Below are 19674 nucleotides of genomic sequence, written 5' to 3'. Positions count from 1 at the left end.
TGTGTGTTACTCACCAAGTGGCCTTTATAAAACTTTGTTTGCCTTTCAACCATAAACCTTCTCAAAAGACTTTATCAAAAACTTTTCATTTTGCACATGTGAAGTTAAGTTCATAAAATTTAGGTAATTTTGTATTGTTTAAATATTGCAGTTCAGTTCGGGAAATATAAATTTGTACTTATTTTATTCCTGCATTTGATATTCTGTACTTTATGACATGAAGGGGTGAAAATATAGTTCTATTGTTTTTGAAATGTCTTCCTCAGAAATCTGCTTCTATATGATGTCTTTACATCAACTTTACTATCACAGGAGTGAATGACATTTTAAAATGTATTAAAATAGAAAATAGTTATTTTAAATTGAAATGTCACATTATTACTGTTTTCACTGTATTTTTGATCAAATAAATGCAGTCTTGCAGCATTAAATACATAAAATTGTATAATACTTTGTAATAAATTGGCAACCCTTATCTATCCCTTAGTTCACCCAAAAATGAAAATTGTCATCATTTACTCACCCTCAAGTTGTTCCAAACCTGTATGAATTTTTGTTCTGTTGAACACAAAGGAAGATATTTTGAAGAAAGTTTGTAACCAGGCTGCTTTGGGGCACCATTGACTTCCATAGTAGACAAAATAATAAAATGGAAGTCAATGGTGCCCCAGAACTGTTCAGTTTCCCACATTCTTCAAAATATCTTCCTTTGTGTTCAACAGAACAAAGAAATTTATACAGGTTTGGAAGATCCTGAGGGTGAGTAAATGATGACGGATTTTTTTTATTTTTGCGTGAACTATCCCTTTAAGTCATAATTTTGTATAGGTTAAGTAAGCAGATTTTTCTAGGATAAATAACCACTTTGTTAAAACAATGGAGTGATAGCTTGACATATCCCTGTTTTTCTCCATGTGTGTGGTGCCCACTCAAAAATAACTTAAATGAGTGATTATGGCCCACACAGTCATTACTCAGTAATTCAAACCCAAGCTTAAATTTGATTTCAGGCATACCTCGGCCTAAATGCTGATGCGGAACCAATTTTAACAGGATTTCAGAGAATGATTGCACACGTTTCCGCTGATTTTAGAGAGGAATTTCTGTTCTTGAACGTACTTGCTCATGTACGTTTACAGGCGCACGCAGTGTGAGTGAACGCTGGCATCCATTAGGGCTGATAATCATGGCAGCCCCCTCGCTTCCCCCCCCCCCCCCCTCCATTCCGCACGCTGCCGGCCGTGCCTCGTTAATATTCCGTTGTTGTTCTGTGCTTGTGTTTTATTCGGAGCCCATTTTCCATCTGCGGCGGGTGTTTTGTGTTCGCAGCTGTGTTTGATAGTGCAGCCCAGTCGAGACCCTGGCAGTGATGGATCCTTGATTTACGCTGCTTAGCGCATAATGAACTCGGCCCCTGCCTTAACGTAAGCCTTGGCCCTGCCAGGCGGCTGGCGGTGCCCGCAGACCCCGGCCAGGTACGCCACCGCAGCAGTCCCCCGGGGCAGGGGGACGCAGGTGGCAGCCCCCAAGCTTCCCAAATGTCTTTTCCGCCCTCTTTGTGCCTCACAGCCACCAGACTTACAGACAGACACAGAAAGGAACCGAGGAACACACAGTCGGTGACAGCATCTTGATCTATCACCTTGTATCTTTACTGCCTCAAAGCTTAATGTATTCCAAACAAAGCAAAGCCGCCAAACAGAATTTGATAAGCAAATTGCCTTCTGTTTATAGCAGTGACATGCTACATTTACATAACAGGTAGCCTAAAAAAATACCAGGCGAGTATTAGGATATGAATTTGTGCCTTGTGGTATCAAGAGAGAGCTGTCACAAATTATTTCGTCAAATAAAGATTAAAGATGCTTTTACCAAAGGGTAGAATTTAACCCGTGGACAGTTTTCTGGAGGCTAGCGCAGATGTCTTCGATTGAAGCGCCAGCTTAGGCACAATTAAAGTCAGGTGAATTTGGCGTGATTGCTATTCTCGTCGCGTGCCGGAGAGAAGTCGGGGAGCGTGATGGATTGTGATCTCTTCTGCGGAGGAGGCATTTTGAAGCGCCAAATTTCGTACAGCGACTGATAACTTCATGCACACAAATAAATACTGTCACTTTTATTGATTTCTGAAATGTATGGGGGAGTACTGTTTTGTGACTTTTTTTTTTTTTTTCTCCCAGCTTTTTTTCTCTCCCATTACTGCCGAAGCAAAGACTGTGGAGCCCGAGCAGCCGTGTAAATGTGAGGCGTTTAGCTGCGTCTCGCTACAAAACGTGCCTGAGGAAATTGACATTGTCTGGTAACGGGAGGCGGCGAGAGTCTGAGCATGACAGTACATAACGAGAAATGCAATTTATTCCCAGGCACGGTGCCGCTCGGACAGCCAGATAATGAAACGCGTAGGTCATAGACGATGACTTAAACCCTCCGCACAGAAGTGAAATGCATTAAATATGGGGAACATTACACGCCTGGCAGAGTCGCGCATCTGTACGGAGAGAGAGTGATATATGGTTAGCTGATAGTGAGACGCAGAAATGCAATTAGTGCAGAGAGCAGAAAAAGAAACACCCCCGCATATCATAATATCACTGATTACTGACCTCTGAATATCCATTACAGTGCAGGAAGACAGGAAGATATAGGCAAGATGACCTATAACAGACAATTGGTGATATTGTACTCAAAGCTTGTAATGGCTTAATTTAAAATAAATATTATTGACCAGCTGTATATCACTTGGGCTACTGTATAGTTCTTTTTTGTTTGTTTGTTTTTTTCTTCTATCTTGAATTTGTCTTTTATTGACATTTTTGTCTTTTAATTATTTGAATGCAATTTTTTCTTAAATTATTTATTTTTGTGACCCATGTTCATTTTACAGCCTTTTGAATTTTTACCTTATTGAAATTAAAAGTGTTGTGATAAAATACTTTCTCATGTCCGTTTTACACTGATACACATTGGAAATTAAATTTTTTGTTGTTTTTGTGATAATTAATTGGAGGATTGATATCCAGTGTGTATCAGTGTAAAACAGTGTATAAAGTCAGTGTAAACACTATTTCCTTTTTTGACCCTATCAAAAAAGTTCTAAGTATCACGACCCGCACAACACTGCAAAATTGTCATTTGTTGTCACTAGAGGTGCAGAAACTACACCTTCACGTGTCACCTCTGTCCAGCAGGTGACCACCCGTTTGAATGCGAGTTCTGCGGCAGCTGCTTCCGAGACGAGAGCACGCTGAAGGGACATAAGCGCATCCACACCGGAGAGAAGCCCTATGAATGTAACGGCTGCGGCAAGAAGTTCAGCCTCAAACACCAGCTAGAGACCCACTACCGTGTCCATACAGGTACTGTGCACTTCTTCCTGCTTATCAAACCAAGATAAATGGGAACAGATAGATTCTTTGGGCATTATAGACCTCCCTGGTTTACAGTAACACTTTTCCAGCACCAGAGAGGATTTTGATCCAGTAACATGCCCTACTTAAATCATGTTAAGCCCTACAGTGGTATGTAGCAGCTTTCTGTTATCCTTGTCAGCAGGTGAGCATCATATCAGATCTTTAGATCACAGCTGTGGCCGATGCCAGTGTAGGCCATGCCTCTGTTTAGCTTCAGACCTGTGTAAAGAGCCCCCTTTCCTCTTGTTAAGGTGATATCTGATTGATTCTCACGTCTTGGCGCTCTGTATAGCCCATACCAAAGGGCAGGCCATTTCCAGTGCTGTCAGCTCGCTCTTTGACAAGGGGATTAGTGTGGTACTGGAGAGACCAGGTCACACAACGGGCGCCAAACCGTCCCCTCCTCTCTGCCACTCAAAAAACGATACCGTTAAGCCAAACTTTCAAGAAAGCCTGTCAAATAATTGGCTTCTTTAGGTGGGGATGGAGCAAAGCTTCAGCGGCAAGCACACGGCTCCTGAGATAACAAGAACAACGACAAGCTCACAGTCAAAGGCCACCGCATGCAAAAAGGGAGCCGCTTGATGAAGCATCGACATTGGCAGCACCGCTGCTGTCGATTGCCAATCAATAACTCAGCTCCATTTGCAATTCATTATTGCCTGGTTATCTGAGGCTGCCCTGTTTACAGTGCAGTTAAAGTACACTGACCACACGTGCATGTATCACTTGGTATCCCGACGGTTTAATGACCGTCTCATTAGGGTCTCTGCATACGCAAACGCAGACAGACGTGACATTGCTCGAACCTCCGAGGTCAAGGTTCCTCAATCCCTCCGTTAAACAGAAGACCTAAACAAACAACGCAAAGACTTTGCATTCCCAGGATGCCTTTACCCAACACAAGCATTCTTCAATCCTCAACTTATCAATGCTTTCCCTAGTGACATTTTTAAAGGTCAACATTTAGATGACTTATTTTCACTGTCAGGGCAAATGAGCTGCGCTTTGCGTTTCAGTGTCTTTAAGAGGTTTCTGACAACTTTCTGAACTAAGGACAAATTTGCTATTTAACTATGTGGTTAATTTGTCTTGTGCAGTTCCCTGTGACTTTTTTTTTTTTTTTTTTTTTTTTAGTTACTGAATGCTGCAAAATTGTTGTACACTTATTCTGTTTTGAGACAATGGAGGAAAAACTATTTGTATAGACAATTTTCCTAGCATTTGTTAATTACTTTAGGGTTTTAAGGGAGAATTGTTTTTCACTTTATCATTTTCAGTGCTAAAATCAAAAGAGAAATTTGTATTATATACACTTTAAAAAACAATGTTGGCTCTACAAAAAAAATGCAACAGTTTGCATCAATTTTTTTTTTAGTTATGACAACTTCGAATGAAATTACGTTCAGCCAACAATCTGTTGAGTTAGAGGAACTTAATTTGCAGCATAAACACAAAATTTAAGTTCATAACTCAAAAAAATTAAGTTGCTCCAACCACCTTAGCTGTAGCCCTGGAACCAATTAAAGGGTTAGTTCACCCAAAAATTAAAATTGTCATTTATTACTCACCCTCATGTCGTTCCACACCCGTAAGACCTTCAATCATCTTCGGAACACAAATTAAGATATTTTTGATGAAATCTGGAGGCTTAGTGAGGCCTCTATTGCCAGCAAGATAATTAACACTTTCAGATGCCCAAAAAGGTACTAAAAACATATTTAAAACAGTTAATGTGACTACAGTGGTTCAACCTTAATATTATAAAGCGACAAGAATACTTTTTGTGCACCAAAAAAACAAAATAACGACTTTTCAACAATATCTAGTGATGGGCGATTTCAAAACAGTGAAGCGCCAAAGTCACGTGATTTCAGTAAACGAGGCTTCGTTACGTCACGTCATAAGTGTTTCGCAATTTCAATAGTTCACGTGACTTTGGCAGTTTGATACGCGCTCCAAACCACTGATTCGAAACAAAAGATTCGTAAAGCTTTGAAGCAGTGTTTTGAAATTGGCCATCACTAGATATTGTTGAAGTTATTTTGTTTTTGTTTTTTGGCGTGCAAAAAGTATTCTCTTTGCTTCATAACATTAAGGTTGAACCACTGTAGTCACATGAACTGTTTTAAATATGTTTTTAGTACCTTTCTGGGCATCTGAAAGTGTTAATTATCTTGCTTGCAATAGAGGCCTCACTGAGCCATCGGATTTCATCAAAAATATCTTAATTTGTGTTCTGAAGATGAACGAAGATCTTACGGGTGTGGAACGACATAAGGGTGAGTAATTAATGACAGAATTTTCATTTTTGGGTGAACTAACCCTTTACTCTTATCTATTTCAGTTCAAATCAACAGCTATCATAGCACATGTTAGCATAACTTATTTAACATGTATATTTATTGAACAAGTAAGATATTACTTGTCACTGGCATTAGCGCAGTCATTGCTTATAGAGACAATGTTTACCTTCATTTATCTTCTCTTCAGCACAATGGTAAACACAAAAAGTCTCGCATGCGCACCAAGGCTGAATCTATTTGATCAGAAATACAACAAAAAGAGTAATGTTGTGAAATATTATTAAAATTAAAATATATAATAAATGTATTTTAAAATGTATTTTGTAATTAATTTGTTTTAGGTAATTAAATCCTCTGGTAATTCTGAATTTTCAGCAGCAGTTACTCCAGTCTTCAGTATCACATGACCATTCAGGAATCATTCTAATATGCAGATTTTGGTGCTTGATTATTAGTAATGTTGGAATGTTTACTTTCCATGCAGGTGAATATTCCTGTCTGTTCACAAATATAAAAGCAACCGTTCTTGACGTGTCTTGCAAAGTCCTGACATTTTCTTTTTCTCTGTGCAGGTGAGAAGCCGTTTGAGTGCAAGCTCTGCCACCAGCGCTCCAGGGACTACTCTGCCATGATCAAACACCTGCGCACCCACAACGGAGCCTCTCCGTACCAGTGCACCATCTGCCTGGAATACTGCCCCTAGCCTCTCCGCCATGCAGAAGCACATGAAGGGCCACAAGCCCGAAGACATCCCCCCGGACTGGAGGATAGAGAAGACATACCTGTACCTCTGCTACGTCTGAAAAGGGGGGGAAATAGCGGGGAGGGAGGGACGTGGGAGGGCGAGGGGCTAAAGCACCTGGAAACACAGTCAGGAAATGGACGGATTGGTCAGATGAGCTGTGCAAGGCAGAGTGGGAACGGGAACTAGAAAGACAGAAATCTTACCCATCAGTATCGCAAAAAAAAAAAAGCATCATGTTGTAGCCATTTGTCCGTTCACAGCACGGATCATATGGGAAGTTGATTCTCTACATGTCAGCTTACGTCCCAGACTATAAATATGTCTTATATCAGTCAAACGACACACACTTCAACAATGATCCCTCCTCTTCGTAAGGATGCCCTCTCCTGGTACACGATAGTAGTGTGAACGAGAGACAGTGTTTATCTCTGACTGATCGCAGCAGAGATGTCGGTGCATGGAGCACTTAGATCCGTCAGTGGTAATGTGCCAGTCAGGTACTCCACAGCAAACATGAACCGTCATGTTCATCAGGGTCATTACAGCAAACTGGGGCGTAAGCTTCCTGCAAAACATGTTCACGATGCCCAGCTGACAGTCAGTGCGTAGATCCCTCCCATATGATTCACATTCATTAAGGGCTTATTGGTTTAACCAGTGTACAAATCAGCTAAGCTCTTAGTACTCTGCTCATCAATTACATTTCACTTTTTTCCCTTTCGGCATAGCTTTGTACCGCATATTACGAGCTAACTTCACGACGACAGTTTTTGTTTGATGTTGATTTCTCAAGCTCCACATTTTGAGTTGATTTTGAGCAAAATAACGCGCACACTGTACAGCTCTTCCTTCACTTATCTCCTGTTTCTTCTCCTGAAAATCAGTTAACCATTCAAAACGAGTAACTTGGCAATACATACAGAACATCCATTACACACTAGACATCTAATCAACTGTTTATGCTGTTGTTATAGAGACCAAAATGATGACTAAAGCTGCTTTTGTCAGTGGCTTGTAGACAGAGCGGCACTGTGACATACAGGGCTCATCCGCACATATCCGTGTGTTCGCAGGTGGTCACAAGGCTCGGCCTGTCCAGCCGGGAACGCTGGGATAAAAGAACAAAGCTGATCAACTCTTTTGGTTTGGTTCCTTTCGCTTCGTCTGTGTTTCCTGTTATACCTTGATTTACTTCAGCACATCGTACTTGAATTACCTCGTTTTTTTTTTTTTTTTTTTTTTTTTTTTTGTGACCTCATGTGCTAGTGTTTTAATTTTTCCTTTGTATATTTGATCGTTCGCTTTGCGTTTGTCTTTCGAGCAGTGCAGATTTGAAGTGGCGTTTGCTTTTAAGTACTTAAGAAATTAAGTGCCATGGTGAAGAGAGATTATTTGTCTTTTGTTTGACGTTATTTTCTTTGCATTAATATTACCAAACTTGGTATTATGTTTTTTTTTTTTGTTTTGTTTTACTAACCCTGCTTGTTGAAGAGCTTGTGGGTTTGGTTGTTTTTGTAAGCTACCTCTAAGTTTTGTTTCTTTTCGTTGTTTCGTTTGCAAAATCACGTTGTGTTTTGCATTATTGCAACTTCATCTCACGCTTTCAAGTGTTGTATGTCGGAAGCGACGAATATGAAAGGGTAAGATTTGCTTATAGGAAAAGTGGATTTAAAAAAATAACTTAACTTTCCCTATCAGTCCCCCCACCCCTGTAAATGTTACCTTAAGAGCAGAAAAGAGATTTCTGAAGCCTTAAGTTCGGGGTCGGAGTTGATCTGGGAGGTGCGTATGGAACAAGTGAAGTGTAGTACTTTTAAAGTCTGAAAAAAAAAAAATGTTAAACTTGAAAATATGTGAATAGAATTGTAGTTTTGTAATGTGAAAAAAGAAGGTTCACAGAGCGTGAGCCACCAAGAACAGGTCATATGCAGCAGTGCATTGTGCGTTGGACAATTGGGACTGCAAGTGGTAATCAAAGATGAAAGGAAGGAAAAAAAAAAACTAAAATCCTGTCAGTTGACATGTTTCTTTGTATGAGTGTAGTCCTGAGCAAGAGCCAACAGAGGCCATTTGATATATAAAATTGTGATATTTTTGTATTAAGTGTCAGTCCCTTTTTCCATTTGTTGAGGTTGCAGCGGGGCAAAACTTTGTAGTTCTTTTTTTATATCATTATTCTCTGGTTTGAATCGTTTGCCTTGCTCCTCTTCTGTAATGTTGGACAGTGCGTGATCCTATAGTGGTAAATGTTGCTTTCTGGATGTCAATACATTGCAGGTGAAGGACTAAATCAGCCACATTCTCCTTTGTGAAAATAACAACAAACAAACAAAAAAAAATGAGGTGATGCCAATGATCAATTCCATTGCACACGATCTCTCAAACAAAACAATCAATGTTGCCAACGTTTTGTTTTTTACTTGAAGTGACTAAAAAAAGAAGGGATGGGAAGATGCGTCAAAGGAAATGTAATTGTCGTGTGTCTTGCCATTGTTTTCTGGAAAACACTGTGAGTTTGGGCATCTTTTGCCCCCTGTGAGAATTTTAAAAACTAGTAGCTCCATGAAATAAGGCAGAAATATATATTTTGTTCTGTAAATGGATAATGTCAACTAATGTTAAATGGGTAAAACAGAGTTTTGCAATATGTGGCAACAATACAAGATATTAAGTCACATGCTAGTGGAACTTTTTGATTTTGTACTTTGCTTTGAGTGTTTTCACACAGTGTGTTTGAGACTGAAAGTGTGTGTGTGTGTGCGCGTGTGAGAGCACGTTAGTGTCAAATGCACTAATCTGAAAGTCATGTTCTATGCCACTTTTCCTCACCGTGATTAAAAAAAAAAAAAATATTGGCATTGATATAGTTCTTCCCTCAATGTTCTTCTGATGTTTCTGTAATATCTTTGTGCCTAAATGAAATTGTTCAACAAATTGTCCACATATATCTGCTTAGTTTCTGTATTTTCAAGAAAATTATTGGTGTCTTCAGGGCTCCAGGGGTGCCATGATGATCTCAGATCGATTCACTTGAGTTTTTGTTGCTGTTTTAATAATGATCATTTGGTCTGTTTTCAGTGGTTCTACTGGCGACCGATCAAATGCAACAGTATTGTAGTGTTTTATACACAGTTCGAAAAGACAAGCCGAACATTCCTTGGATGGGAATATGTGCGTTTTTCACAATGAATATCCTGCTTTGAGGGGGAAACTTAATGTTTGAGAATCAAACTTGCTTTCATTTCCTTGTGGAGTTTTTTTTTTTTTTTTTTTTTTTTTTTTTTTTAAGTCTCAGCAACAGGTTTGCTGATTAAACCTTTCAACAACGTCCCTTTAACATTCGGCGAATTGTTGGATGCATTTGTACTGCCCCTACTAGACATGTCTATTTGTTGTTTAAAGTACTTATGTTAAAGAAACGGTTAGCCACATGTCATCATTGCATCCCTGGAGTTGGCTCACTGTGTTCCAGTGTGGTGTTCTAGAAAGAGTAGCCATTTCATGCTGTGTTGCCATGCATGTGCCATTGAGGTCAAAACTAAACTGTTTGAGTAACAAAGCACCAAGACGTTGTCTTTTTTTTTATATATTAGCACTGAGGACCAATTGCCCTGTCGGACCAAGCATAACAAAGCTTTTTATGTATCAAAGCAGTTTCTCTCTTCCCCCTCTCTCTCTCTCTCTACTGTATCCCCCTCTTCCTTCCCTGGCTTGTCTGGATTTTTTTTTCTCCCTTGTGACAGCACAAGTGCCAGTCCTGTTGCTCTTTAAAAAATATAGTGTTTTTGTTTCTGGGGTTTTTATTTTTGTTTGTTCTATTATTATTATTTGAATTGTTAGTTACGTCTACCTCAGCACCTAATCTTAGCCTAATCTTAGAAGGTGCCCAATTTTTTTTTTTTTTTTTTTTTTTTTTTTTTCTTCTATTGTCAATTGTACAAATTTTTATTTGCATTAGAGCTTTGCAGCGGTCCTTTGTCTTTTCCAGCAACATGCTATTTTTTGTAGCACTAATGTTGTGCTACAGATATTGGCATCAGTTTCCTGATGTAGTCTTTCTTTCGGTGTAGGATCAGACACATCTCTTTGTAACATTTCAGTGTTCTCTGATGGAGTGTGAAAAAATAAAGAATTTAAAGAGATTGAATGCTGCAGGTTTTCTTCTCAGTGTTGTCACTAAGTAAATTTTGTGCCTTTAATAGTGAAAGATATTTTTTACATCCTACTAACAGTAGATTGTTTTTGTAGTGTTTTTTTTTTTTGTATTTTTTTTTTTTTATTTTTTTTATTTATGAGTCTCAAAATAATAATGTTCCGTTGTATTCCTTAAATCTGCAGTTAGAAAAAAAAATAAAAAATGGACTTAATTTTGTCTGGCTTTTTCATGTGTTCAACTCACAAGAGTTATTTGATCCTTTATATAACAATTTAAATATTTTGTAACTCACCCTCATGTAGTTTCAAACCCATATGATGGACTTTCTTCTGCGGAACACTAAAGGAAATGTTATGCGGAATGTTCAAGCTGCTCTTTTTTATAAAATAAAAAGTGAATGGTGACCACAGCTGTAAGATTACATAAAAACTTACATTTACAGTCTGTTCTTAAACAAAGCAGAAATAGCATGGACTACTGCTATGATGCTCTTTTTGGAGTTTGCAAGCTCCTGGTCACCATCCACTTCTATTGTATAGAGGAGAGGAGCGTGAACATTGTACAGTATAGGCTTGGAACGACATGAGGGAGTAAGTGACAGAAGTTTTCTCTGAAAATGTCTATTGCAAATTTCTCACATTTCTATTGCAGAGCTTATTTTCTGTTGTTTATTATAGGCATCTTAATGCCTGTAAAACAAGGTTAGACAGTTTCATTAAACATTACTGGCTAGCAGTGTAGGGGTAACGCATTACTAATAATGTGAGTTACATACAGTGTTTGGGGGTAACGCATTACAAGTAACTTGAGTTACGTAATCAGATTGCTTTTTTCAAGTAACTAGTAAAGTAACTTTTAAATTTACAACAAAATATCTAAGTTACTGTTTCAAATAAGTAATGCAAGTTACTTTGTTATTAAATAAACAAGGGGGTTATTAAATAAACAAACAAACAAGCAAGCCCAGCCCAGGTGAAAAAGAGTAATGCAAAAGTAATGTAATGCATTACTTTTCATAAAAAGTAACTAACGCAATTTGTTACTTTTTTAGGTAGTAATGCAATATTGTAATGAAATACTTTTAAAAGTAACTTTCCCCACTTACAATTACTTTTTTCAAGTAACTAGTACAGTAATGCATTACTTTTAAATGTACAAAATATCCAAGTTGCTTTACAAAAAGGTCACGCAAGTTACTTTGTTTTCCCATTCATAGACTGACACCTTGTCCCCATGTTGAGAGAAATCAGGCGTAAGGTGCAGAGGTGTTGTGCGCTGTGTAAAAATGCTGGTTATTGTAGTTCTAGGCCGTTCTAAAAACGGTGAAATGCAAATTCAGAATATTACATAGACCTGTAATAATTAATTAGGTAAATAATATAAATATCTCACTTAACCAGTTGTCTTTGCTGCTGACCTTCGGTGATCCAATTCAAGCATACTAAGCAAAAATGACTTCAGATAAACATTACATTTGTGTTTAATTATTTTGTTTTTATTGGTGAAAAACTTTCTTCTCCTATTCTTCTGCAATCCAGAATGGCCGCACAGCTGAAAGGCTGCACCCTCTACTGCAGGTATAAATTTGCATTTCCTTCAGCCTGAGGCTTTCATTTAACTTTTGGTTTGAAAGAGTTTTTACATTTGCCAAAAACGTACTTTTTTATTATTGAAAAACAAACAAGCCCAGCCTAGGTAAGAAAAAGTAACGTAACATTACTTTACAGAAAAAGTAACTAACTCAGTTACTTTTTTATGAAATAACATTTTTTTGTAATTTTGTAATGCATTACTTTGAAATGTAACTTCCCCAACACTGCAGATTAATTTGATTCAGCTTTATTTTAATTTATTGGGGATTAAAAAAAAAAAAAAAAAAGAACGTGAGTCGGAAAAGCCATTTTAAAGCCATTTTACTAAATAAAAGCTAATGGCTGATAAATTTGCAGTTAGCACCACCTGCAGCTGAGATAATGGCAAATATCCTACAAAGTTTAATATTACAGTTAAAGAGAGTAGGGGGGACAAAACAAGACCACGAGACTGAATTCGATGCAAATACATTATCCGATAAATCTTTAAGCTAGCAAAGTGAAGTCACAGGTAGTGTATCATTAAGAGAACAGGTCCTGTGCCTTTACTGCCTGTTCTCATTATCATTCGGAGGGAAATAGACTGAAACAAAAGCAGTCTCTGCTTCTCTTTTATTCTGGGGGGAGACAAGCTGAGAATACAAACCTCAGTGCTTTAGTGAGTCTGCCTGTGTTCATTACATAGAGCTCTGTGTTAATACCAGTAACCATCTGAGCAAATAATGGCAATTCGCTGCTATGCAAATGCTCCCTCTGGTATTGTATCTGTCTAGCACTCTGTGTGTGTGTGTGTTTGAGTTATGATCCTGTTGAATTATTGTAAACATCTGCCAGTGTTAAGGCTAGACACACACAGCGAAAGCTCAGCCTAACTGCTGCCATCTTGTGTGAGCGCCAAAATTTTAGCATGTTTATTCATAGCTACAGTATATACAGTTGTATTATATAATTGAAAACAGAAAAGATTTTATCACAAATTACGAACATATTTATTCATGTACCGAATACATTCCACATAAAAAAATAGGCCTATTAATACAATGCATATATTATAGCCTATCATAAGCAGTGTTGGGTAATTTCTACAAAAGTAATTGCTTAAAATTACTAGCTACTAATTACATCTTCAACAGTGTAATTAGATTACTGTACTTATTACTCTGTCTAAAAAAAATAGCATTACATTACCGTACTAATTACTTTATAAATCGCATATCAACCTCGACCAGTTGAACAATACAGGGATAGACATAAAACTGCTCTTAATTATTTCAAATAAACAATATAAAATTGCATGAATTCTTGAACTGACTATACAGTATTTAATGCAATTATATCAGAAGTAACTGTAATTAAATTATAGTAATTAATTACTTGGTAATACATTATACCCAACACCAAGGAAGAAAGGTAGTCACTAGACGTCATCATCTCACTGTTGGTTGGTCCCTGCTTTCTTTGAGTTAAGGAGCGGTCATATTAGCAAAAAAAAGGTCTATTGTGTATTGTCAACAGTGCTGGGTAGATTACTTACAATTGTAGTCAGTTACTGATTCCAAATTACATGACAACAATTGTGGTTAGTAACATAATCCAGTACATTACACATTTAAGGTAATATAATTTGACTACTTCTGGATTACTTTTAGATTACTTTTGACCTAACTCGTTTATCACATTGATTTGAACAGGATAATCTTGTACCATATTGATATGTGAAAGAAAATATAGTCCAGTCTTTGTCATTAACAACATGAGGTGCATTAAATATTACATTATGTCAGCATTTCTGAGACTGGGGTTCGTGAGTTTAAAGCTACAATATGTAGATTTTTCACCGCTAGAGGTCGCCTATTCAAAACAAAGGCGTAGCTTGATGACACCGAGATTGAGCACAAAATCTTGGGAGATGTCGTCTACACCTCAGGCCGGTGGAAAAGAATCTGACAGGACTCGGGCAGAAATCATTTTCATGGATGAGATTATTAACGTTACTGTAGTATGAAGCAGAGCAGTACTGAGTGCTGTGAGAGCAGAAACCAGGCCGCTGGAGTGATTGCTAATGAGAGATGAGCGCGACACACTATGGAAGTTTTTTTCCTAACAAAATTAAAATGAAGATTCAAATGCTTAAAAAGATCAAATAATAAATCAAAGTTTCAAAACAGCTGCTCAAATGATAAATCAAATGCTCAAATGCAATTTCATTTCCTCATTCGGGGAAGCATGAACTGTATCAAAAATCAAATTAAAACTAATTTGTATTTGATTTTTAATTTTCATTATCAACCCAGTATAAACCTGTCATAATTAAATATATAATTCAATGCTCAAATCATAAATCAAATGCTCAAACCAACATCAAAAATGGCAAATCAAATGCTCAAATGGATATCACAAATGATAAATCAAATGCTCAAGCCGACATCGCAAATAATAAATCAAATGCTCAAACCGACATTGCAAACGGCAAATCAAATGCTCTAACGGACATCGCAAATGATAAATCAAATTCAAATGAGGCGTGTCAATCAAGTGGCGTGTGGGCGGAGTTTTGAGGCGGAAGAGGAGACTTTCTTGTGTGCAGTTTGGGTAACTGCCACACTTGAGTAAAAACTATGATTCTGTAAATCATAAAATGAGTAACTTATGTAAATACTTAGTAAATTATGAACTTTTCTCATAATAAAGACTAATAATGAGATTTAACTTGCAACATAATGTTATCTTGTATTACATGTTCAAATAAAGTATTGACCAAAAATTTTATTAAAAAATTTTAAACATTCTTCTAACATTCCCCTAACGTTATTTTAACGTTCCCTTAATGCTGTTCTAACGTTCTCCTAATTTTATTCTAACGTTATTCTAACATTATTCTAACGTTATTTTAACGTTCCCCTAATGTTATTTTAATATTCCCTTAACGTTATTCTAACGTTGTCCTAACGTTCTCCTTACGTTATTCTAACATTCCCCTAACGTTATTTTAATGTTCCCTTAACGTTATTCTAACGTTCCCCTAATGTTGTTCTAACATTATTTTAACGTTATTCTAACATTATTCTTATGTTATTCTAACATTATTCTAAGGTTATTTTAACATTCCCTTAACGTTATTTTAACGTTATTTTAACATTATTCTAATGTTATTTTAACGTTCCCCTAACATTATTCTAACATTATTTTAATGTTATTCTAACATTATTCTTATGTTATTCTAACATTATTCTAAGGTTATTTTAACATTCCCTTAACGTTATTCTAACATTATTCTAACGTTATTTTAATGTTCCCCTAATGTTATTTTAACGTTCCCTTAACATTATTCTAACGTTCCCCTAATGTTATTCTAGCATTATTTTAACGTTATTCTAACATTATTCTAAGGTTATTTTAACATTCCCTTAACGTTATTCTAACATTATCCTTATGTTATTCTAACATTATTCTAAGGTTATTTTAACATTCCCTTAACGTTATTCTAACATTATCCTTATGTTATTCTAACATTATTCTAAGGTTATTTTAACATTCCCTTAACGTTATTCTAACATTATTCGAACGTTATTCTAACGTTCCCCTAACGTTATTTTAATGTTCCGTTAATGTTATTCTAACATTCCCCTAACATTATTTTAACGTTCCCTTAACGTTATTCTAACGTTATCTAACGATATTTTAACATTCCCCTAATGTTATTTTAATGTTCCCTTAACGTTATTCTAACGTTCCCCTAACGTTATTTTAACGTTCCCTTAACGTTATTCTAACATTATTCTAACTTTATTTTAACGTTCCCATAATGTTATTTTAACGTTCCCCTAATGTTATTTTAATGTTCCCTTAACTTTATTCTAATGTTCCCCTAACGTTAGTCTAACATTATTCTAGCGTTATTCTAACGTTCTCCTAATTTTATTCTAACATTATTCTAACGTTATTCTAACATTATTCTAACGTTATTCTAACATCATTCTAACGTTATTTTAATGTTCCCCTTATGTTATTTTAACATTATTTTAACGTTATTCTAACATTATTTTAACGGTATTCTAACATTATTCTTATGTTATACTTACATTATTTTAACATTATTCTAACGTTATTCTAACATTTCCCTAACGTTATTCTAATGTTGTCCTAATGTTATTTTAACGTTCCCTTAACGTTATTATAACGTTCCCCTAACATTATTCTAACGTTATTCTAAAATTCCCTTAACGTTATTCTAAAATTGTTCTAACATTATTCTAATGTTCCCCTAATGTTATATTAATGTTCCGTTAATGTTATTCCAACGTTCCCCTAACGTTATTCTAACATTCCCCTAACGTTATTCTAACGTTCCCCAAACGTTATTTTAAAGTTCCGTTAACGTTATTCTAACATTTCCCTAACGTTATTCTAATGTTATTCTAACATTATTCTTACGTTATTCTAACGTTTTTTTTAATGTTCTCCTAATGTTATTCTAACATTCCCCTAACGTTCCCCTAACTTTATTCTAACATTATTTTAACGTTATTCTAACATTATTTTTATGTGATTCTAACATTATTCTAAAGTTATTTTAGCATTCCCTTATAGTTATTCTAACATTATTCTAACGTTATTCGAACATTATTCTAACGTTATTTTAACGTTATTCTAACATTATTTTAACGTTATTCTGACATTATTTTAACGTTATTCTAACATTATCCTTATGTTATTCTAATATTATTCTAAGGTTATTTTAACATTCCCTTAACGCTATTTTAACGTTCCCCTAATGTTATTTTAACGTTCCCTTAACTTTATTCTAATGTTCCCCTAACGTTATTCTAACATTATTCTAGCGTTATTCTAAAGTTCTTCTAATTTTATTCTAACATTATTCTAACGTTATTTTAACGTTCCCCTAATGTTATTCTAATATTTAACATTGTTCTAACATTATTTTAATGTTATTCTAACATTATTTTAACGTTATTCTAACATTATTCTAAGGTTATTTTAACATTCCCTTAACGTTATTCTAACATTATTCTAACATTATTTTAACGTTCCCCTAATGTTATTTTAACGTTCCCTTAACTTTATTCTAACGTTCTCCTAATTTTATTCTAACATTATTCTAACGTTATTCTAACATTATTCTAAAGTTATTTTAATGTTCCCCTAATGTTATTTTAACATTATTTTAACGTTATTCTAACATTATTCTTATGTTATTCTAACATTATTCTAAGGTTATTTTAACGTTCCCCTAATGTTATTCTAACATTATTTTAACGTTATTCTAACATTATTCTTATGTTATTCTAACATTATTCTAAGGTTATATTAATATTCCCTTAATGTTATTGTAACATTATTCTAACGTTATTTTAACGTTCCCCTAATGTTATTCTAACATTATTTTAACGTTATTCTAACATTATACTAACGTTATTCTAACATTTGCCTAACGTTATTCTAACATTCCCCTAACGTTATTTTAACGTTCCCTTAACGTTATTCTAACATTATTCTAAAGTTTTACTAACGTTATTCTAACATTATCTAACGTTATTTTAACGTTCCCCTAATGTTATTTTAACGTTCCCGTAACGTTATTCTAACGTTCCGCTAATGTTATTCTGACATTATTCTAACGTTCCCCTGACGTTATTCTAACATTCCCCTAACGTTATTTTAACGTTCCCTTAACGTTATTCTAACATTATTTTAACGTTACCATAATGTTATTTTAACGTTCCCTTAACTTTATTCTAATGTTCCCCTAACGTTATTCTAACATTATTCTAGCATTATTCTAACGTTCTCCTAATTTTATTCTAACATTATTCTAACGTTATTTTAATGTTCCCCTAATGTTATTCTAACATTATTTTAACGTTATTCTAACATTATTCTAAGGTTATTTTAACATTCCCTTAACGTTTTTTTAACGTTCCCCTAATGTTATTCTAACATTATTCTAGCGTTATTCTAACGTTCCCCTAATGTTATTTTAACGTTATTCTAACATTATTTTAACGTTATTCTAACATTATTCTAACGTCATTCTAACATTATTCTAAAGTTATTTTAACGTTCCCCTAATGTTATTTTAACATTATTTTAACGTTATTCTAACATTATTCTTATGTTATTCTAACATTATTCTAAGGTTATTTTAACATTCCCTTAACGTTATTCTAACATTTTTCTAACGTTATTTTAACGTTCCCCTAATGTTATTTTAACGTTATTCTAACATTATTCTTATGTTATTCTAACATTATTCTAAGGTTATTTTAACATTCCTTTAACGTTATTCTAACATTATTCTAACTTTTTTTAACGTTCCCCTAATGTTATTTTAACGTTCCCTTAACATTATTCTAACGTTCCCCTAACATTATTTTAACATTATTTTAACGTTATTCTAACATTATTTTAACGTTATTCTCACATTATTCTTATGTTATTCTAACATTATTCTAAGGTTATTTTAACATTCCCTTAACATTACTCTAACATTATTCTAACATTATTTTAATGTTCCCCTAATGTTATTTTAACGTTCCCTTAACATTATTCTAACGTTCCCCTAACGTTATTCTAACATTATTCTAGCGTTATTCTAACGTTCCCCTAATGTTATTTGAATGTTATTCTAACATTATTTTAATGTTATTCTAACATTATTTTAACGTTATTCTAACATTATTCTTATGTTATTCTAACATTATTCTAAGGTTATTTTAACATTCCCTTAACGTTATTCTAACATTATTCTAACGTTATTTTAACGTTCCCCTAATGTTATTTTAACGTTCCCTTAACATTATTCTAACGTTCCCCTAACGTTATTCTAACATTATTCTAGCGTTATTCTAACGTTCCCCTAATGTTATTTGAATGTTATTCTAACATTATTTTAATGTTATTCTAACATTATTTTAACGTTATTCTAACATTATTCTTATGTTATTCTAACATTATTCTAAGGTTATTTTAACATTCCCTTAACGTTATTCTAACATTATCTAACGTTATTTTAACGTTCCCCTAATGTTATTTTAACGTTCCCTTAACGTTATTCTAACGTTCCCTTAACGTTATTCTAACATTCCCCTAACGTTATTCTAACATTATTCTAACGTTCCCCTAATGTTATTCTAACATTCCCCTAACGTTATTTTAACGTTCCCTTAACATTATTCTAACGTTATTCTAACGTTATTTTAACGTTCCCCTAACGTTCCCCTAACGTTATTCTAACATTATTCTAACGTTATTCTAACATTTCCCTAATGTTATTCTAACGTTCTCCTAATGTTATTTTAACGTTCCCTTAACATTATTCTAATGTTCCCCTAACATTATTCTAACATTATTTTAACATTATTCTTATGTTATTCTAACATTATTCTAATTCCCTTAACGTTATTCTAACATTATCTAACGTTATTTTAACGTTCCCCTAACGTTA

The 19674-nt window shown here is 34.9% G+C and overlaps 1 protein-coding gene across 2 annotated transcripts in view; it reads left to right on the top strand.

Moving 5' to 3' along the window:
* The window catches only part of zbtb16a (zinc finger and BTB domain containing 16a), a 114529-nt gene extending 103926 nt beyond the window's left edge, over positions 1 to 10603 (top strand). The window contains exons 6-7 of one of the 2 annotated variants that reach the window (XM_051876851.1): positions 3189 to 3356; positions 6289 to 10603. In XM_051876851.1, the coding sequence (XP_051732811.1) occupies positions 3189 to 3356; positions 6289 to 6419 (299 nt within the window). In that variant the 3' untranslated portion in view covers positions 6420 to 10603. Of the gene's footprint in view, positions 1 to 3185; positions 3357 to 6288 lie in introns of both variants that reach the window. The other variant, XM_051876850.1, reaches the window with a different exon arrangement.
* Positions 10604 to 19674: the final 9071 nt, after the last annotated feature.

Source organism: Ctenopharyngodon idella, chromosome 21 (genome assembly GCF_019924925.1).
Source record: "Ctenopharyngodon idella isolate HZGC_01 chromosome 21, HZGC01, whole genome shotgun sequence".
NCBI lineage: Eukaryota > Metazoa > Chordata > Actinopteri > Cypriniformes > Xenocyprididae > Ctenopharyngodon > Ctenopharyngodon idella.
Note: the sequence above shows the minus strand (reverse complement) of the source record. Positions and strands in the feature narration are given on the sequence as shown.